The following is a 23,305-nucleotide window of genomic DNA, read 5'->3' as shown; positions in this document are numbered from 1 at the left end:
TACGATTTTAGAAACCTGTACCGTTTAAACTGTTCCAACTCTATATTGAAATACATGGTAAGATGTTTGCTGAAATAGGAATAAATTCAGTTTGCTGTACCAGTTTGGATAGTTTTACTTAGCTTACTAGTCGTATTCATCGGTGAAGTATGTAAACCGTTTGGTTAAGATTTTATGCATTATTAGCACGTTGGATGTATGACCTCCCGTATCCATATTGAATGTTTGACGTATTTCTCGGATACTTTTTCAAAACGACGTATCAACATAGGATTTGCGTGTATTATACGTCGTTTTGAAAAAGTATCCGAGATTTCTTTAGTGTAATCCGGATGTGGAATAACTATCGTCAAGGCATGGCGAAATGTCGCTACCTGAGAGTCTGTGGCGCGCAGGCTAATTCGTATTAAGTCTGACTTATTCACAGTCAATTTCCACTCTACGTCACGGGCTGATTTTATCATAACATTGTGTTCGTCATTGTGTTTCGCCTTAAAAAATCCCGGATATATCACTTGTTCAAATTGATACGGAGGAATCAGGCGACTGAAAAGGATGTTAAAGTAATTAACTCAATTGATTGTGTATAAGAACATTAATTTTTACACATGTTGAGTGCCATATTTTCTATTCTAGCTATTTATTAACCCGTTAACGCCCAAGGTGTCTCACAATTTAAATCTTCAAATAAATTTGTTATCAAAGGTCAAGTTCCAATAAAATAAGCATGATTTGATGAAAAAAATGGAAGTCTATGGTGTAGTTCCAAAAAAATTCTTCATTGTAGGTCCTCAATATTTGATAATTTTCTTGAGTTCTACTTCAGCACAACTTCTACGCTATCGTTATATTCTGATCCGTATAGATAAAATGCAGCTCTAAACAAGTGAGAGAGATGATAACCACTCAAAAAGAATAGAAAAAGGACTTATAAATTGGGGCAGAAATATAACCCGATAAACGCCTAAAAGTATGCAATGCATGGTTCGTGTAATTTCATGTAGTTTCGACTGCAGTGTTCAACTTTTCTCATTTTTTTTCAACAAATCAAATAAAGAGAGCTCACTATGTGTGGCATAAGCAAACGTTAGAATACTTTAGGAGTTAGATTTTACACATTATTTCTAATAAAGTAATTGAGTTTTTCCTTCAGCACCCCACAAACTCTCTTTACGTACTCACCATACGTAAACTTTTCAGAAGTTTTTTTTTATTTAAAAAAGAAAATCGTGTTAAGTAATGTTCCATTTATTTTGTCGCCTTTGACAGATACGTATTTCGACCTCAACTATATGGTCGTCTTCGGTGTCTCGTATTTACAGGTATTCTACTAACACGACCAGGTTCATCATCATTCCATGTTTTGATATAAAATTTCAACCAGATATACTCGACACGGTTTCTCCACTTATGTTTGTACTACTCCATGATTGTTTATTCGTGAACAATATGTGAATTTTATGGTGTTATTCTGGGCACTAACAAAGTTATATCGAAAAGATAATGTGAAATCCCAGAATGAATCCCGGGAGGATATACAGAAGGAATTCTGAGAGTCATATCTGGTAGAGTTCTGAGGGAATCTCAACTGAAGGCTTGGTAGATATCCCTGAAATAATCACAGAAGAAATCCCGGGAGGAATTGCTGTATAAATCCCGAGCGAGGATCCCTGCTCATGAAAAGAATTCCATTAAGATTCTCTGAATATGTTTCGACAGAACATTTTGAAAGTATACTAAAATGAATTCCAGAAGAAATCCGTGAAAGAATGCTGGGTAAAATTTCTGAAAGAATCCTTTCAGGATTTTCTAAAGCAATTCTGGCAGAAATCCCTGAAGTTATTCCTGAAGGAATCCCGTAAAGAATACCTGACGTATATATTAGAGAGATCATGACAGGAATGCCGACCAGAAGCTGAGCAGACATTTCTGCAAGAACCATAGAAGATGTCTCTATGATCTAGGGTTGCCTGAAAACAATCTCGGAAAAAACATATTTTTTCATTTTTTTTTCGGGAGGGATCCCTTAAGGAATAACAGCAGGAATTATGGAAGGAATCTTTGAAGGAATCTCGGAAGCAATATCTGAAGGAATCTCGGGAATAAACCTGAGAAGATTCTCGAAAGGAATGCCTGAAGAAATCCTGGAAAGAATTCCTGAAGGTATCTCAAAAAAGAACCTCAGCTCATCTAATCTCATCTCAATTCTTCACCCTATTCTCTAGCATCTACCTTACTGTCTTCTTTGCCCTCTATTCCAACCCTCTATCCTACGCTCCACAGTGTTCGAAATCGATGATTTTACGATCAAAATTAAATAACTTTTTTTAGGTTGGTTCTAGAGGTTTGGCGTGTTCTACAAAGTTTTTCTGCATGTTAAAAGGCGTCTTTTGATAAAATGTAATAAATGATAGCGATACCGACTGAGCCATCTGCGCCATTTTGCGCCGGAAATAGTTACTTAAGGTGAAAGAACACCTTAAAATATGATAAATTTGCCTATAACTTTTTTGTTTTAAGATATAACGACTTGACATCTTCGGAAAAAATGTGTAATTTGACGTCCTGAACAAGTTTGTAGAAGGTCACAAAACTGTAGGATTTTATCTGTTGAAGCTACACTGAAAAAACTAGTTTTAGGGGTACTTCGCACAAAACGCTCCATATCTCGAAAACCGTAAGAGATGGAGCTTTGACATGTTCTACGATTTTTGTTCTCTTATTATGGGCTACAACTTTGCCGAAGACGTCAACCTCTAAAAAAATATTTCGAAAAAATATTTTTTTTATCTCACTTCTAGGGCGATTAATCATTTATTACATTTTATCAAAAGACGCCTTTTAACATGCAGAAAAACTTTGTAGAACACGCCAAACCTCTAGAACCAACCTAAAAAAAGTTATTTAATTTTGATCGTAAAATCATCGATTTCGAACACTGTGCGCTCTATCATAACCTTCAACCCTACCATCTGCCCTACCCTCTAAACTATCCTCTACTATAACCACTGCCCTATCCTTTACCGTACCCTCTAGTCTATATTGTGCTTAATCGTACCGTCTACCCTACTCTTAACCCTAACATTTTTCTTACCCTCAAACCTACTCTCTATTCTACCCTTCTCCCTACCGTCTACCCTATCTTCTACCCTAACCTTCTACTTCACTCCCTCTACTCTATCATTCACGCAAACCCTCTACCCGACCGTCTGCTCCACCTTCTATCCTACTCGCTTTCCTACCATCTACCCTTTAGATACGCATATTGCATGGTATTATAGCTCAAACTACCATTCCGTGGCCACTAACTTGGGTATGGTCCACCATCTTGGGTTTCAAAATGGTGTCGGATATTAATTTTTGAGTTCTACTCATGAATCCCGATCGATAGATACCCATATTGCATGGTATCATAGCTCAAACTGCCATTCCATGGGCGCCATCTTGGATATGGGCCGCCATCTTTGATTCCGAAATGGGGTCAAATATCGATTTTGACTTCTACTCATGAAGCCCGATCGATCGATACCCCTATTGTATGGTATTATAGATCAAACTACCATTCCGTGGCCGCCATCTTGGATATGGTCCGCCATCTTGGATTTCAAAATGGCGTTAAATACTGTTTTTTTACTTCTACTCATCATGCCCGATCGATCGATACCCATATTGCATGGTATCATAGCTCAAACTACCATTCCGTGGCCGCCATATTGGATATGGTCCGCCATCTTGGATTTCAAAATGGCGTAAATTAACGATTTTTGACTTCTTCTCATCAAGCCCGATCGATCGATACCCATATTGCATGGTATTATAGATCAAACTGGCATTTCATGGCCGCCATATTGGATATGGTCCGCTATCTTTGATTTCAAAATGGCGTCGGATATTCATTTTTGAGTTCTACTTGTGAAGCCCGATCGATAGATACCCATATTACATAGTATCCGAAGCAGCATTGTCGTTAAAGAGCATTGCAGTTTTCACCGCCATCTTGGAACCTAAGCCGCCATCTTGATTTTCAATATCCTTGCTACCACCTCCACATCCTAAGGAATGTGTGATTAACAACTCTGCCGAAGAAATGAACTGTAAATTATTAACCATTGTCAAGATTCCATGGAAATAACAATATGCATTCCCGAGCAGAAGCGAATAACAACAGCATAAGGAGCTGTGTTATGTAGACAAAATAACTGAATAATAAAATCGATTATTTTTAAGTTATTACCATAACATATTGTGTTATGAACTTGCCTGTCATAAGCGGCAAAATAACAAATTCCATTGTGGTGACGAGTGTCTTCACTCGTTCACCTTAATACAATGCACTCGCGCGCATTCATGCTCCTTCGTGGAGACACATCAGCCGACCGACTGTGCGCAGCACAACAGAAGATTAGTCAGTCTAATATACACACTCGCGCTTGCCAGACGCGGCTACCACAAGTGGCGACGAGGATGAAAAGTAAAATCAAGTTCTACCGCGTAAGGTTCCCGTTTTTGATTCGTTTTTGATTGATATGATTTTTGCTTATATTCTGTGCTAGTATATCGCAAAGTGACTGAGCAATTTAGTTGCATTGGAGTGAAAAAAAAACCATGTGATTGGAATACAAACGAGAAAAAAAATGGTATTTATTGGTGAAAAATGCAAATAGATCGGAAAGAAATGAGAAAAATAATAATAAAAAAAATTCAATCGTGAAAAGTGAAGAAAGAAGGCTAATAGTGTGAAGAGTTTTGATTTTCCAGCAGGCGAAAAATAAAAGCAACCATGTGACGCCGCTTGTAGCGTGGGTGCTTTGTGCAGGAAAAAAAGTGATGACCTTGAGTCATTGTTCGATGCGCGCGGCTGGAGGAGTGTTTTACAGTGAATGTGCTAGTGATCAACCGCGGGGAATCAATGTAACACAGATCGTGCAAATGTGTGCCTGTTTCTGCTGGATGAAGGTGGAAATTGGAATTATTGCAAGATGCGGTGATGTTGTGGTACGGTGATGCCGTGGAAGAACACAGTGAGTATATTCATTGTAGCGTCGGCGTTGCTCCAGATGCACTGGCGCGATGAAAAGTGTGTGCTGTTTTATTACTGAGAGGTATGTAGGTATTATCAATTCGGTTGATCTCGTATCTAAAGTGAAGGAAAGGTGCAATCGAACACAGTCTAATTTTGTGAACATCCATTATTGCACCAAAATCTTCGAAGACATCGTGATTAAATTCACTACTGATAAAAGATAGTACTTTGAAATATTGTGATTAAATTCACTCCTGGTATTATAAAATCTTTTTATTGAGTGCTGCTATGTTAATATAAAAAAATGTTATTCTTCAAGTTTCCAGCACCTATTGAACTGTGTTGTTCTCTGTATAGTTAAGGAATAACGAAATGTACACAACGTTTCTTTTTCTGTATATGTACTCGCAGGGAGTTAGTCGCTTGTTTATTGAAAACACCAATTGTTTAAGCATGTGCGTAGTACATTTGATGTAGAATGAGTTTCTTATAAGCCGCAGTTTCTTTTACAATCCATAGAATGCATAAATTCCACTGATTGTAGAAAAAAAAAAACTAATTTCGATATCTGCCGTTGGGTTTGACGCTTTCGGTTTGTTGCGGATGGTGCATCTAGCTATCAATCCACACATACGGTTGAAAATTATCACGCCATCCACAAATAAAAAAAAAAGGTTTAGACTTTGAGACAATCGTACCCAGTTTAATAAACTTTCAACGTTTCATGACACTATTTTGATTTTGAACTTAATTCAACCAATACTCCAAAAAGTCCATAATTTAGTTCAAGTGACCAGCGGTTTTTTTATGCAGTTTGTTCAAAGCTAAAGGTTGTATGTGGAGGTTGATTGCATCAACGGATTTCAATAGACCTCACCAAGTAATCGCGATATTTCTGACGAATTTTTCTTACCTTCCGAATGTAGTCCATGTCATGTATTTAAACATTTTGATGGAGTTTATCGTTAGTACATGGTGCAGGATTTAGTTGGTTTGTGAGTAGATTCACGAGAAGTGCGTGAAGGATGTTGTGATTGGATTCACTGAAAACATATGGAAGGTATTTGTGATTAAAATAATGAGAAGAACGTGACACACATTGAGAGGACTGTGATTAAATTTACTGAGAGCAAGACGATGTTGTGATTAAGCTCACTTGAAAACCACGGATAGGTAACAGTCATGTGATTAAATTCACTAACAATGTGGTGAAATCGGCTAATTGAGTCACTGAGAGAGCTCATGGGACCAACTGTGATTAAATTCACTGACTGACCGCCTGAGTACATAAAGAGTTGTGATTAAATTCACTTACATGCGGAAGGAGAAAGGAGTATTGATTAAAGAGTACAACAGAGATATTTGAGTTCACGGAGGATGAGGGAGCACATATAAGCTACAGGGGATAGACAAAATGATCGGGACAGGCAAAATTTTCACTTTTCAAAAAATGTTCAACTAGCTGTAACTTTTCGTAAAGTGCATCAAATATTCTCAAGTTTTTACTGTAAGTTCATCAACTAGTTGTGCATCAGTGGTTAAAACTTGGGAAAGATCGGGCCATTTTCCTCGAAGTTATAAAGATTCTTGAAAAAGGTAAAATTATCCGATAGTCAACTTTGAGCTATTATATCTCCGGATTTAATAAACCGATTGCAATGAAATTTTGACCATACATGACTTATATAATAAACTCAAGAAAACTTTTGACTTAACTTGAAATTTTCAACAAGAAAAAAAATTATAGCGATTTTATTTTTTTTCACGATTTTTTAGCAAATTGGTCTATTTTTAATATGCATTCCATTACTTTTTCAAATTGTTGGCGGCTGTGTTGATACTTTCCTTCAAAACACGTTTATATATAAGTCAATTAGAGGGAAATTAAATGAACTATAATTTGCATCTTGAATTTTGAAACGATGTTGAAGTTTTTGATAATTTGGTGTTTTATTAGAAAAATAATCTTATCGTTATAATTTTCTTCCGTGTTATGAATTTCAAGTTAAGTCAACGGTTTTTCATAGCTCATTATATAAGTCATAAATGGTCAAAATTTCATTGCATTCGGTTCATTGAATCCGGAGATATAACAGCTCAAATTTGGCTATCGGATAATTTTACCTTTTCCAAGAATTGTTATAACTTCGTGGAGAATGGCCCGATCTTTTCCAAATTTTGACCACTGATACACAACTAGTTGATGAACGTACAGTAAAAATTTGAGAATATTTGATGCACTTTACGAAAAGTTACAGCTAGTTGAACATTTTTTGAAAAGTGAAAATTTTGCCTGTCCCGATCATTTTGTCTATCCCCTGTATGAGGCTGGGAGAGGGGCTGTTCAGCGAGATCCTGCCGAGAGAGTCTTGGTTCAAGTTCTGGTCCCATGGAAGATCCTTTTATTTTTTTCGCTCACCTGAGACATACATGTATGTAATATTATTTCTTGATTCCTGCTACATGAGTGCAAATGGTAAAGCGAAACACTAAGGTGGTCAGCGTCAAAGGGAAGATAGTGATTTCACAGGCTGGCATCAGAAAAAGGGCAGAATTGTTTTTATTATTATATCTTGGTTTGAATTTTAGGTGGTGCTTTTGTGCTAGAGGATGTTATCAGGATAACCATACCATTAAGGGGCCACTTGTAATGAAAATAGCGCAGTTTTGTTCCTTTGCTACGTTGGTAGCCGAACAGAGTTTTGTGTATTCATTGTTTCTTTCATGTATTATCCTGGTAGTTGCTTCGTTTCGGCGATTTAATGAGAAAAGGATTGAACAGTTCCATGGATCAAACTGGATATATGATTGCTTCAAATGTGATATTAGTTTCAAGTCCAAGCACGCATATTTTGATCTAGACTGGTACCACGGTGTAAACCATTTAGAAGGTGAAAAAAAAATCCGAAAAGCTGACACTTCTTGATGACATAAATCAAATCGTTCAATGACGTGAACAAAATAATCTAGTACATCTATTGGATCAACGTAAAAGGACGATAAGAACGACGACATGTTTACGTCGGAAATTTGTATGTACATAGTACTGCCTGTCTGTAATGTACTGCCTGTTTTGAGATCTTCTATAAGTGTTGATATAGGATCGTAGGATATTGCTCAATCCAAATGCATGTGTTGTAATGACTTGTTTCCATATTCCATGTGTTAAGGGTGTTACAGGGCCCATATAGCCGAGGCGGTAAACGCACGGGTATTCAGCACGACCATGCTGAGGGTGACGGGTTCGATTCCCGATCGGTCCAGGATCTTTTCGTAAAGGAAATTTTCTTGACTCCCTTGGGCATAGAGTATCTTCGTGCCTGCCACACGATATACACATGCAAAATGGTCATTGGCAGAGGAAGCTCTCAGTTAAAAACTGTGGAAGTGCTCATTGAACACTAAGCTGAGAAGCAGGCTTTGTCCCAGTGAGGACGTTACGCCAAGAAGAGGAGAGAGGAGAGGTGTTAAGAATTTATGAGTACTTTCAAAACATTTTGTTTTGTTCTCCCGTACATAGAATTCTTGCATTAGGTTTCGTGAGACTGTCCTGAACAACTCAATATGATGGTACAGGCTCACATCTTTATTGATGAAGTACTCTGCTTGACAAATGCTTTAGTCAGACTGAAAGTTGATGGAGTAAAGTGATATTGTTCTGCAGTTGAGACGGATTTAACAGCGGTCTGATCAAGGATATGTTCACACAAAGTGAGCTCTGCCCCTGGGAGATGTCCGTTTGTAGCCTGAGGTATTCAATGGGTCTGTTTGGTTTGATGCGCAGTATTGTTACATATTAGACAAGTGTTCCAAGTTTGAATGCAAGGAGTGATTTGATTAAGTGGAGCGAGTTTTTGCTTGAAGCCGCGTTGTTTGGAGTTGTTGTACCAAACAGTGTCCAGGACTCTGTTAGGAATGTGATTAGTTGTATCGGACCGATACTATCGGTCCTATGATCGAAGCAGTGGATGAACGAGTGTTCGGCAAGACTTAATCGTAGTTTCCTTGGACTTCTTAAGTGTGGAGTGTCTTCGCATTCAGTTGCAAGTTTGTCATTTTAGGGAGATCTCAGGTGGTGTAAAGGTGGTCGAGCACTTACTTGACTGAGAAGCAAACGATGTCCTAGTTGGTGCGTTGCGCCTTAAGGAGGAATTAAGACGTTCAGGTGTAGGTCGGTGCAACATGGTGAGGACTTGTGATTAAATTCACTGGAAGCGTGCTGTTGTGATTAAATTCTCTAAGGGTGTTCAAGAAGCAGTGGATTCGATTACAAGAATCCATTATGGAGGATGGTAAATGTGGTAATTAAATTTACAGGGATGAACATCCGTTCTACCTAAGGGTGTCTTGAAGAAGAAATACAGTAAAGCGAGATTATTGGATTGGTTTTACTGCGAGAAGGTGTGTTTCAAAAAGTGCATGGTGGTGCTGCGGAGTTGTGCTGAAATAAGATCTAGCAGCATACTTTGGATGATTAACATGAGAGCTGCACTGCAGTGGTCACATATTAGAAGAGTGACTATCGGAAGAGGTGTTCAATGGGAAAGCAAAATATGACGTTATTTTCATGCCAGGCTGCTCACATGAAAGATTTTTGCGATTGCTAAGAATATTCGTAGTATCATGGTCGTACGGTTGGGTTCGATTCACGTGTTGATGTTTTTGCATATACAAGAGAACATTCAGTGCAACTGAAAGCGTTAGACTAGGACAAATAAAGAACAGACCCACAATTCAAAGATAACTAATAATAAGTAATTATTCGTTGAAAGGAGAAGACTTTCGAGGAAGTCGTATATTCGGAACTTATAGATAATATGCGTGTGTTAATGTATAGTGAACCTGTGAGGAGTAAGGGGAGCAACTGCTCTGCCGTGCTAAAATACCTTTAGAGTAGTTTAACACTGTGTGGTCATGGTTATTTGTGTAATCATTGGTCAGATGCTGATTGGTGTTTAGGCAGGAGAGTGCCACGGTGCCACATTTTGATAAGTCGTACAAAGCTGGTCGATTGTGTCCTTGATTAGGGGACACACTTCATTATGTGGGGGGAGAGACGGAGCCGGTCTGCAGAAACTTGAAAGTATTGGTCTGGCGACAGCCTCATGATTAACTGAAGGATGGTGGCGTGCGGAACAAGGGAATCATAGGAAATTCATGGAGTACTAGTAGGTGTACTTGATTCATGGAGTGTGGCATCGAATCACTACATTAAATTCATGATTATCCCATATGCCGTTAAGACGATTCTGACTCGATGTTTCAAGGTTCATTCGGACTTTAGAGAACTCTAAGCCAATGCGCAAATTCAGATTATAGAAAGGGGGATGTGGTGACGAGTGTCTTCACTCGTTCACCTTAATACAATGCACTCGCGCGCATTCATGCTCCTTCGTGGAGACACATCAGCCGACCGACTGTGCGCAGCACAACAGAAGATTAGTCAGTCTAATATACACACTCGCGCTTGCCAGACGCGGCTACCACATCCATAACAAAAAAATTTTCCTGGAAAACCATTTCAATAACTTGTTTTGTTAGTTTCAATAACAACTTAATAACAGTGAATTCGGAAAATACTTCAATAACAAACTTTGATATTAATATGTTATTGATAATAATCGGAGAGCAGAATTTGTTATGATATCAAACTCGTTACTAAATAAAGCAATAATAACTTAATATAACTTAATAATACTTATTATACAAAATTATTCGTTTTGTCTCACAAATCCGCCAATAACAAGAGGTTCATCACTCTGACGTAAGAAATATTTTCAAATGACCGAAAAATACTATATTCAGCTTTTAATTTATTATAAGAGATTTGAAGTCGCAATATAATCGAACTTAAGAAATTTCTATATTATCAAATACGACGGGCTTCGATTTCAACCTGTAATTTATAAACTGTTATACTTTAATTGTTTTCGGAGCACGTTTGACCTTTGTTTTTTTTTCAGCATAGAAACTGAAGAATTTTTAGAATGCTCAACAGTTTTGCAGAATTTTTTTGGGATATTGGAAATATTGTCCAGATTATTACAATTTTCCTGGAAAGATTGTTTTAATTCCTCCGATTTTTCCCTGGATTCAAGAATTATGTCGAATATTCCTCCTGGATTCAACAAGAATTCCTCCAAAAATTTTTCTACAGTTTCTCCTGAACTTCCTCTGATGATTCCTATAGGACTTTTATCCGAAATGTTAGCAATATTTTTTTTTTATAAAATTCCTCCTCTCGGAATACCTCTAAGGATTCCGTCAAAATCTCCTTTTATGTTTATCAAATGACTTTGTCAGAAAATTCTTCCAAAAATTGGTCGACAGATTTGATCATAAACTTTTCCATAAATGGCTATAAAAATCTTCCAGAAATTTCTCCGAGAGTTCTTTGACGGAATCTTTCATGTATTTTCAAAGACTCCTCTAGAAACTCCTCCAGAATCCTGCATAGGAATTCCTTCAAGGGTTTCTTCAGAATTCCTTCCTGTGATCATTAGTCCTGAAGTTTATCTTAAGATTTCTCTGAAAATTTCTTTGTGGATTTCACCATGAGTTTTTCCGAAGGATTCTCCAGGAGTTTTTTTTTCAAAAGATTCTGCCAAGAATCCTAATAATTATTCAGAAGAATTAACTTCGGAATTTCTAAGAAAATTGCGCCAGTAGTTCTCTTGAAGACTTCTCCAGGGATTTATCGAAAGGTTCCTCCAGAACTTCCAAGTGCTTATCCGAAAATTATTTAAGAAATTTTTAAAAGGAGTCGTTCAGGAATTTCCTTTTTAACTGAATACTAAAATGGAACAACACAAAGGGACAGGTCATACTTAATTGTCGAATTGTTGCTGTGATTTCAAAACTTGTTACTGTTTTGCTATTGCTGATTAGTTGATCAATAGTACAACAATAACTAAACTTGTACTTCAACAAAACATGTTATTTAAATGTGATTTAGTTAGTGTATATCAATAGCTCGATTATAACAAAATGAGATTGTCCAACTAAATTTGTTATGGAAAAGCTATGCCTTGATAATTTAATAATAACAAAACAAGATATAAAAACAGGTTATGCGATTTCGTAGTTATTAACTTGCTATTCTCCTCTGCTCGGGTTCTTTGCAGCATCGTTTACGCCACCTAGTGAACCAGTCACATACTATATTGTCCACTATGAGCAAGGTATGGGTGTGGAGAACATCTTCTCTGAAGAAAGTATTCTAAAATTTTGCATAATTCTGGAGATATTCACATCCAAAGGACTGTCCTATTTATAGGACGCTGGGCGTTCGGGGCATCTGTCCTATAAATAGGACGCTGGGCGGATATGGGTTAACCGAAAAACGAAGAGAGCATGAAACAGAATGATATGCAGAAGATTTCAGGCCAAACATGTCTAAAGGTCCTATCTGCAGAAGAGAGGCTCTCTTTGATTTCCCTCTCTTTCGTTAATATCTCAGCTGGTAGTTTGTATTTATGATTGTCTCCTTGCATTAAACGATGGTCAAAACAATCGTCTTTTGATTTGTACTGCAAAAATAGTTGAAAAGTGTACCATTACATTGCAAATAATTGAAAGAGAAAGTGCACAAAGAGAGCCTCTCAAATGTAGATAGGACCTATTGAAATGTTTGGCCTGATTTACGAACGACGCACGGTGGGACGAATGGCCAACAACGTGAACTTTTTTCAGTAGCGTTTTTTAACGTGATTTTATCGGCATGGTGTCTTCGGATGAAAATTTTCAAAAATTTGGGCGCGTCCGATGGCGTTTGACTTTAGTTCGCAACTTTGCCACAGGCGGCGCTGCAAAATCAAACTTTTCGTTTAAAAATCTTTTTATTCATATATTTCGAAAACGCACAGTTTTAGAAAGTTCTACAAAGTTATAGAAAATGTCAAAATAAAAAAAAACTTTGTAGAAGTGAAAAGGTTTCTAAAATGTCAATAGGATTAGTTATAGCTATTTTTTTAGTAAAAAATATCCGTTTTTTAAAGCTGAATAACTATCTTGGATGCAAATGGATGCAAATTAAACCTCACTAACTACACTAACTACAGCCTATTTTTGATGCTAAAATAATAATATCAGTTTTTGTATGTCATTTAGAGCCCCATTATCTTCTGCAAAGTGATAAATTTTAACTATTCGCATGTATTATTGCGCCTACCAAAATCAATTATTTTCGAATTATTATCATATTATTTTAAAAACACTGCATAGAAGTGAGCTAAGCCAGTCGATCCTATTCAAGTGATGTCACCAGCAAGCAAAATTTCGTGGGTTCGAAACATGAATGTACATATACATATTCTTTTTTTGAAGCAAATATAGTAACCGAACAAACAGCAAGCTTAGAAAACCTGGAATCATCTGCGTTAGCATTAGTATCCATTTTCCCAACTTTCAAACATAACTATGAATTGATTTGCGGAAGTAAAAAGAAGTACTCTCAGCTATCGGAAACAATATTAATTCGACAGGGGCCGAACAAGCGGGAGATCGCGTGTATTTATCTCGATTAAGCCAGTAAAAGGGTGAAACAGCTTCTCTAAATTAGTTCTTATAATCCAACACATACCCAAAACAACTTTTATGATTATTGATTAGGAAATCGTTTACTCTTCATCAAAGATGTTTTGCATATCCACATCATTTTTGATAGCTAGAAATCGTCAATAGAACATTTTGTTTAATATCTCAACCCTCTAATAGCCAAATTTTTAATTTTGATTTAAACATCATTTTTCGTCATCTAAAATCGATTTAAACATGTTTTGGAAGATGATTCTTTTTAATTTTTGATTTTGTCAATTTCGGTTTTTGATTTTTCTAATTTTTATTTTTAAACATCCCTATACTTTTATATTTTTCCTGGACGCCTATTTTTGTAGCGGATTTTTTGAGACGAAAACATTTTGAAATTTTACGATTATTGTTGAAATATTTTAATTTTTATTTTTTTCACTGAACATTTTATTTTCCGTGTAATTTTAAGGAAAATAATTTTAGAGTGTATTCGACTCCCTTAAACTATTTTACTATGATAGAATGATTTGGGAAAAATTTAAAATATGTTAATTGTAGCTATTCAATACTAAATAATCAATGACATCTGAAAGGTGACTAAAACATCAATTTTTCAATGATTTAAAAAAAAATGTAAATACGGTTTAAAAGACACCAAAAACCGTTTTGAGATATACAGAACAGTCCCATATATCAGCCAAAAATATGAAAATATAGATAGCCCACTAAACAAAAATTACTAAAATACTCAAACTATACCCCGTCTAAAGGCGGGGTTGGGTATTAGAGGGCTAAGATATTACTGAAAATCTCGATACACCAGATTTCTTATTGGCTTATGACTCTCAATTATGTAATATAAAAAGCTAGCTTTGAAATCTTTTGTCACTTCACTTTATGGTGCTTTTTGTAGAAACAAAATCAATTTGTTTTGCATCAGCTGCTAGAGTTAAATGAAGTTTTTTCCCAACGATTTGTTAATTTATGTGTTACGTAAATTATGCACGAACCACAAAACTCTTTCAATTTTGATCTCTTAACATAGCTATTCGTATAATATTATGATTTATGCTACCTTTTTTACAGAAACTTGTATTAAAACATTTGAACAAAAACTCTGAATAGGCCCCACTTGCCCCGTGCAACGTAGTAAATGAAGATCTGCTAAACTTTTCATTATATTCATAATATATAGAATGTAAATATTTTGAAACAGTTTTAATGCACGGTAATAAATAACGGGTGGTCACTAAATAACGGGAATGCTTTGAATGTGCTCTTAAAAATATATGATCTTTAAAAATGGCAATCTGAATTTAACTATCATAAAGGTTTAACAATGTACGTCCATGGAAAATATAAAATTTAAGAAAGTTGAACGTAGTAATTTGTACAGTATTTTTTTTTGCAGTGATGTTGGAGCAACTGCTTTGTACGACTTTTCAGAGTTTACTTTCACGCATTTTCTGCGTCTGTGAAATCGTTGGTCAAAATAAATGGTTTCTCAGCTACCTTTAGCATCTACACACTCAAACAGTAATAAGAAAAAATGGGGATACTGACTTGTTTTTTTTTTGCTTTGGTTGTAGCCTTTTCCCGTAAATGACATTTATAGAAATTTCCAAAAAATGTTATTTTTCTGTATCACCAAAACGTGTCGATGTAATTTGTGCACTGCGGTTCATTGTTGAACTTTTTTGTGCTATTTGTTTTATAACGAACCATTTACATGTTGTCAGTGTACGCAGAATATGGCACCGCAAGCGAAAAATAGGCAACAAAGAAGGCACGGCAACAACGCTTTAGCTGCTAGTACACAGGGTCAAATATTTGTCCGAAAAGAAACCAATGCTCAAACATCTTGTTTGACTCGATCAAATTTTCATTAGTGTCAAACTGATGTTGTTTCTTGAGTTCTTTCCTTGTCAAATATTTGACCCTGTGTACTACTGGCCTTTGTTTTTTCGTTAGCAGATAATGACAAAATCGCTTCCGACTTTGTTCACAACAAAAACGGTAGGAATATTTGTCTCGTTCTATTCACATCGTGATTTTCGCATTGTTTTGCAACTGAAACTCGACTCTGAGGATGGCAAGAGTCTTAATTCGTCCAAATGCTCATGAATTCGATGATGTGGGTCGAAAATTTCAGCAGAAAAGTCGAAATATCGGCACACGCACGGCAAGCGATGTTTGTTTTATTGCTCTCATCGCTTGACATGCGTTTGTTGCGGAGCGCCTTTGTTACCAACATGCACCGCTTAGGACAAAGCGTTTGTTTTTCGGCGTGATCCGTTTTTCGTACCCTGCATGTTGTTCAATGTGTAAATGTGATTTGATGTAAATATTTGTTATTTAACAAGGCATTCTATTGATTTATCCAGCCCATGTCACAAAAGAAGATTTTATTATGTGAAATGATATCATGCTTATTGGTTTTGCTAGTTTTCCTCTATTTCCTTCAGGATCTGTTTCTTGGGATGCCGAAATGTGGAATTCATTCAAAACCGGGCGGGTTCTAGTTTTATAATGGTTTACTATTAACTTTTTTACGGTTGTTTTGAGCAATCAGTAGAGCCGTCCAAGGCGTTTTGGTAGTGCTTCCTGTTTCAATGTCGTTTTCTGCAGAACAGAATAAGTTGACACAAAATAGAAAATACGCTGACTTTGTGGATAGATAGACGATGGTTTTGTCTAAAAAATGTTTACTCTATGGACGCTTCTATTGTTTTTAATCAGCTGCTAAAAGCATTCCCGTTATTTAGTGGCCACCTGTTAGTAACATATCAACAAAGTCTTTTGGATCCATTGGAATTATTAAAGAATTTGTGTTCAAAACTTTTCGGCATGACAAAACCAAATTAGCACTTTTTTCGGTCCCACTTGTCCCGGGGTACCTTATTTCAACTTTATTTCATAGAAATCTGTTTAATAAATTTCTGTGTATTTCTTCTTAAATTCATTTGTTAATACACTGAAGTTTTTTTTACGCGGTTTTTTTACGCGGTTTTTTTACGCGGTTTTTTTTTACGCGGTCCGTCCTAAAAAAAACCGCGTTATTTCAAGACCCGTCGTAAAAAAAAACCGCGTTATTTCAAAAAAAAAATCCGCGTTTTTTTCAAAAACTCGCGTAAAATAGTCAGCACCACATCTACCGTGACTTGACTTTTTTTACGACGTTTTTTGAAATAACGCGGTTTTTTTACGACGGGGCTTGAAATAACGCGGTTTTTTTACGACGGGTCTTGAAATAACGCGGTTTTTTTACGACGGGTCTTGAAATAACGCGGTTTTTTTTTACGACGGGTCTTGAAATAACGCGGTTTTTTACGACGGGTCTTGAAATAACGCGGTTTTTTTTACGACGGTAATGGTCGTCGTAAAAAAAACTTCAGTGTATTGCTGATCGCAGCAGGTCGCACGTGCTGGCGGTTGTGTTTTAAATTTGGTCTCGCGTCATTTTCTTGTTCCGCGTGCTTTTGATTTCGGCCGGCACAATGGTGAACAGTACAGGGCAATTCACAAATCTAGCAAGCGTTTTTGACGAATATAATACTAAAATGTGAGATTTTTAGGATGAACTAACTCCCATGATTTGTGCAAGTGTTCATGCTATGCTATGCTATGCTATCATGCGACACCGCAAACTTCGTGATTTTTCAAGATAAAATCATTCTGAGCTGTTTTTGTGTTATCCAAAATACTTCTGGCCATTTTGGAACCGATATGCGGATTTCACGGGAATCGGTTCCTGTGGTTCCGGGGTCCATTTTTCGAAGATGAACAAACCATCATGCGACATATCAAACTTCAACAATGCATACAGAGCAAATGTTCTCTGATACGTTATACAGGGTGTTATGTTCGTGAGTGCAAACTTTTTAAAGGGTGATAGAAGATCATAAATTTTGAAAAAAATTGTTCTTGCAATTTCGATTTAAATGTGCGGCACAGTGCGCAAAAAAGTGCTTACCTTGACAGTTGCAAATTTATGATCTGAAATGCGATGTTCAAATTAAAATCGCAAGGAAACAATTAGAGATAAAAGTTTGATGTTGAAGAACGAATTGTAGAGTGGAACAGGGACCTTTGCCTAAGAAAGAATTTTAATTTATTACACATTTTTAAAAGATAATTGACAAAAACAAATTAAAATACACTACTTTTGAGCTATTTCAGGCCAAACATATCTGAAGGTCCTTTCTGCAGAAGAGAGGCTCTCTTTGGTTTCCCTCTTTTTCGTTAATATATCAGCTGTTTATTTGAGTTATGATTGTCTCCTTGCATAAAACGATGGTCAAAACAATCGTCTTTTGATTTGTACTGCAAGGTAGCTGAAAAGTGTACCATTACGTTGCAATAATTGAAAGAGAACAAAGAGAGCCTCTCAGATGCAGATAGGACCTATTGAAATGTTTGGCCTGATTTGCTCTAGAAAACTTAGTAATTTAACTAAACCAATCGATTTAAAAATGCCATTTGATAAAAAAAATTCAAAAATCTTTTGAATAAGGGCAATAAAAACTGCGATAAGTTTGACCATTTTCATGTTATAGCCAGTTGAGGCAATAATAGTCAAACACATGGAAAGTTCAATAACTACGCAACGGTTGAGATTTGACCATATGCGACATCAAGCAGATTTGAACCATATTTTGAATTCAAAAAATCCATGTTCAAAAGTGTCCAAAGTAGCCCCGCATTTCAAAAGTATACCGTAAGTGCACTGCTCGTCGTATGCGATTTGAATATTATTCATATGATACGAGCGGTTAATGGAACATGAGCGGTGAATGGTGACCTCACGCGTAATGGCTGTAAATTTCTATGCGGTGTCGTTCGAAACCTAGAGGATAGCGCACTAAAATGTCGAAATCAGCCACTGTGCACAATTTTTTAAACTGCATTTTATTATTGTTTATTCTTTGCGGTAGGGGGTATACTCTTTTGATCCCCATACTCTTCACTAGGAGTGGGATTTTTCTACTATTTTATCCAAACATTCCTCCCATAACTAAAAACAAATCAGTCCAGAAAATTTCCGACAATTGGGTTTTTAAATTTTGAAAAATGTATCGATTTTTCGATTTTATACGAAAGAGCACCTTTTTCTGAGCCACTATGATTTTTTTCAGATTTTTAGAACTTTGTTTTGGTACCTAAAACCAATTTCAAAGAGATTTTTTGAAATCACTTTTTGACAGCTGGGCAACTGTTTGACAGCTCCGCCCAGTACAAACTGCGACGAGGGGTGATTCGACAAATCGCTCCCATACAAACTTCAAATTGATTTTTAAATAGGTTCCTGGGCACCAAAACTCATGAAAATTTGGATTTCGGCTCAGTGTGACATGCAGATTCAGAATATCGAATAATCTCAACACCGTTAAAGAAGCCAATTTGAACGGTTTGCTCTAGAAATTTCAAAACTGTGAATCGATTCCGTGGTACAAACGATTGCTGCTCCCCTGGATAACGGACACTAAGGAAGATTACAAAACTGATGATTCAAAACTGATTACCCTCATTCAAACAGGGTATTCTGCTTAAAAAGCTCGAAAAAGTCGGTACCGTCAAATTGATCACTTTAAAACAACTTTTGCGGATAACATTAGCGGCAATTCAAATATTGCCAAAATAATTTCTGTTAAACCAGTACCCAGTGGAATTTTGTTCAACCAATTAAAACTTTAAGTCAAATATGTTTCGAGATTTGTTGATTTTTTTCGGTGAAAAAAAGACTTTCCAAATCGTTTTGGCATAACGTTTCGGCCTACTTCATTCAGCCATCATGATCAGCCAGCAAGTTGATAGACCACAGTGCACAATGGGTCCAGAGCCGTATTTACGAAGACAAAAATGTTTGTGCCTAAACCATAAGTTTTAGATACATGGTGTCTTTGGGAAAGTTTCTTCTTATTTTTCAACCTTTTTTCTCATTATTGTAAAATTAGGGTGGTCCCTCTAGTTTCGCTGATCCAAACATCTGCCTCTTAATAGTTTTATGTACGTTCACAAAATGTTCTACAAAGTTGTAAAAGAACTTATTTGGAGCAAGTTTGCCGAAGAAATCATTATTCCATCTCTTATGGTTCCTAACTTATAATTTTTTTAAAGATTCATGTTAGGGTGATCCATGAATTTCAGTTTTCCTGAAATAACTTTTAATTCGTTCGTTTCTCGTGAATACGTTGTTCCGAGCACTTTGAGAACTATCAGCGACGCATATTTTTTCCAAAGAGCTCAAAGTTCTAACTCTCATAGTTAAAAAGATATTGGCATTTTTCTTCGAAAAATCACTTTTTTTTCAAAAAGCCATATCTTAAAAAGGAGCAAATGGATTTTCAATCTTCCGGTTGCATTGGAAAGATCGTACTCTGTTCTATTTATGGTGAAAAAACTGTAGGTACCTTTTTTGTTTAAAGCTTTTTATTGAATTTTGAAAATACGATTTTTTTCATGGAAAAGCAGTTGTAACTTTGAAAATCGATGAGATACAAACTTGGCGTCTTCGACAAAATTGTGAGTTTTTGGCTGCTATAAAAAGACCCAGAACAAAGTGTTGCGAAAAAATCAACACATAAAATTATATTGAGTAAAAACAGATTTTCATATGAAAAAATGACACATTTCAAGCAAATTCATCTCGTCTTTGTTAGATAGATCAAAGTAGCTTGGTAAATGGTCATCCATTTCATTGTAGAACCAATGTTTATTTATACTGTCATCACCATTTAGGCACAATGTTGATAAGATATTGTAAATCATGTAACTTTGATAGGCTTTTACGTTAACATGAACATATACTAGTGATTGACATTTTCACTATCCATACATTGAAGTGATGAAATTGAAATTAAATTGATGGAAATCAGCTCAAAATCACATTTTAAGTTGAGTTCATTGACGAATTATGGATTATAAGCAAATTTAAACATTTTCGGCATGGTTGCTTCGATCTATCTAACAAAGACTAGTCGAGTTTGCTGAAATTGTTCCGCTTTCCATATGAAAATCGGTTTTTATTCAATATAATTTTATGTGTTGTTTTTTTTTTGCAATACTTTGTTCTGGGCACTTTTAGAGCAGCCAAGAACTCACAATTTTGTCGAAGACGCCAAGTTTGTATCTCATCGATTTTCAAAGTTACAACTGCATTTCCATGAAAAAAATCGTATTTTCAAAATTTCATAAAAAGTTTTGAACAAAAAAGGTACCTGCAGTTTTTTCACCATAAATAGAACAGAGTACGATCTTTCCAATGCAACCGGAAGATTGAAAATCCATTTGCTCCTTTTTGAGATATGACATTTTGAAAAAAAGTGATTTTTCGAAGAAAAATGCCAATATTTTTTTAACTATGAGAGTTAGAACTTTGAGCTCTTTGGAAAAAATATGCGTCGTTGATACATAGTTAAGCATCGGTTAGAAAGGAAAATTTTCTTTTCCGCTTAATTTTGCTCTTCTAAACCCGAATAACGCTTTAAAACTCTTAGAACTAGTGAATTTGACACTTAAAATGCAAAATTAAATTTTGAAATTTCGCCCTAAACGCCTAAAGGTAGGCAATTTCTTTCAAAATAAGTGGTTTTAATCACAATAATTGACTATTTCATCAAATAATACACTTATTTTTAATTATTCATGTTCAAAATACCTACACAACTTCCCAACGAAGGCTCCACAAAAATGTTAAAACACAGAATTTACGGGAAGTCCTATTGGCAATCGATTATTTAGTAGCAATGATTTGAGCAAATCCCCAAAAAATAAGGCAAAACTCATCTCTAGACATCTATGAACTAGATAACGTAAAAAGTTTAAGTTCATTGCGACGCTTATGAGTTCCTAGTTTGGAATTGCAATGTAGTACCCGAATGATCAATTTCACCCCGCTGATCAATTTGACCCCGTTTTACGGTACGAGATACAAAAAAAAAGTTTGAGTTTACCAAAATCTTCACAAAAAATACATTGATTAAATGAATTCTTGTTTGCAGTTGAAAATTTCATTGAATTTGAATACCATCTCGCACATTTTGTCTGATAATTGAAACATAATATTTACCAATGAATATCATCCACACTTTGAAGCGTGACAGGCTCCGGAGCTCCGATCAATTCATCGCACTGTAGGTCAATTTGTGCGAATTGCTGCAAGAACTGATTCATGGACAGTTGATCGACCTTACTGTTTAAATCCGTTAGCATTTTGGTGTTCTTCGTCGTTTGTTCCAGCTTCTTCGAGAGTACCTTTTTGCGATCATTTGTCATATTTGCGAGATCCTGTTCAGCATGTGTAATAATTTCTGCGATATCGTTTCAAAGAAAGGTTTCTGCTTTTTCGAGCAAACGCAGATTTCTTTCGTAGGCAGAACTCCCCGAGCGCCATTCATCTTGGTACTTTTCCAACTGTTTGAGTTTATCTTTGACAACAGATATCTTCTCATTGTACACACTAGCTAGAGTACAAATTTGATGAAAATCATGTTTCCCTTGGTCCATACAAGCGCCACAAAATGCCTTGTTGCAATCTATGCAAAATAACTTGTGTTCTTTTTCGTGTGGTATGCAGGGTTCTTGCAGATTTCCACTTTCGCTTGATTGGAGACATTGGGACATCTTAGCACTGATTACGAGGGATGCCGATGCTAACACTATTTACCCAAGTAACACAACTTGTTATATAATAGTAAAAATTCAACGTTTAAAACATAATCTGCTGTATTTTCCTTGTATTATTTACTTGATTTTAGACACTTATAAAATCAAAACAGCGCAAAAAATGGCGGCTTATAAAACATCTTATAAGTAATATAAGATGTATTGTGATACACTTATAATACTAATTATGTCGTTCACACCTGACGTATCACTAATCATCAGTTACCATCAAGTTATTTGTCTGTAGTTAAAACTGACAAAATACTCAGATAATTCAATCACATTCTTTGGTTGAAATCAGGCTAATTTTAGATGAATCAACTAACAGAAAACACTTATATTACATAACATACCCATATGTTACAATTGAGCTATTTAAAAGCGATATAGCTTGCAGAATATCTTTTTGTAATAAACTGATATTTTAATTAGGAACCTCGATAATTGAAGCGAAGAAACTTTCCGAAAACATATAATATAACAATATAATCTACACTTGCTAAGTGCACGAAAAAATCAAGATGATTTATAAGTGATGACATTAATGGCCGTTTTCTTTTCGGAAAATAAATTCTGAAATGCTCAGGCACAGAGGTGGTAATCATGTTTGGCCATGCTGTTCAAGATTTATTGTGAAACCAATAATTTTACTTTTGCATAATTGGAGCGCCATTGAAATGACTAAAATATATCATAAATCAACGAAATAATCCTGGTTTGAAGATTTTTTTTTTAATCCGCGTGAAAGAAAAAAATATGGCGACAACTTCGTGAAGCTAACAATGCCGATCAAAAATTTTGATAATAATTTAAATTTTGGTTATACACGAATGAATGGTAGATATGACGAATTACTAATTATCGCTCATATATGATTTTCATATTCAGAATTTGAAAAATTGATTTCTTTGTAGTTCTTACCAAGCAAGGAAATTAATATGTAATTACAATTTGCTTGACTTGCATTTTGCATCTTCATATTTTTAGCCAGCACTGTCATCAAAATAATTTTTCAAAGAAACAAAAACATTTCTACTAATCATGCTCTTTATTTGTAAAAACATAGGTAAAATAGCGTTGAAATTACAT

General features: G+C 35.7%; 1 protein-coding gene across 1 annotated transcript; it reads right to left on the bottom strand.

The window, feature by feature from the left end:
• Positions 1–305: 305 nt before the first annotated feature.
• Positions 306–22,211, bottom strand: LOC134286855 (E3 ubiquitin-protein ligase TRIM62-like; the record flags this gene model as incomplete). The annotated part of the gene is given in 2 exon segments (XM_062848546.1): positions 306–546; positions 21,621–22,211. Coding segments are annotated over 2 exon segments (795 nt in total), but the record flags the coding sequence as incomplete, so codon positions are not given.
• Positions 22,212–23,305: the final 1,094 nt, after the last annotated feature.

This window comes from Aedes albopictus, chromosome 2 (genome assembly GCF_035046485.1).
Source record: "Aedes albopictus strain Foshan chromosome 2, AalbF5, whole genome shotgun sequence".
Lineage (NCBI taxonomy): Eukaryota > Metazoa > Arthropoda > Insecta > Diptera > Culicidae > Aedes > Aedes albopictus.
This window is presented reverse-complemented; position numbering and strand designations above follow the sequence as displayed.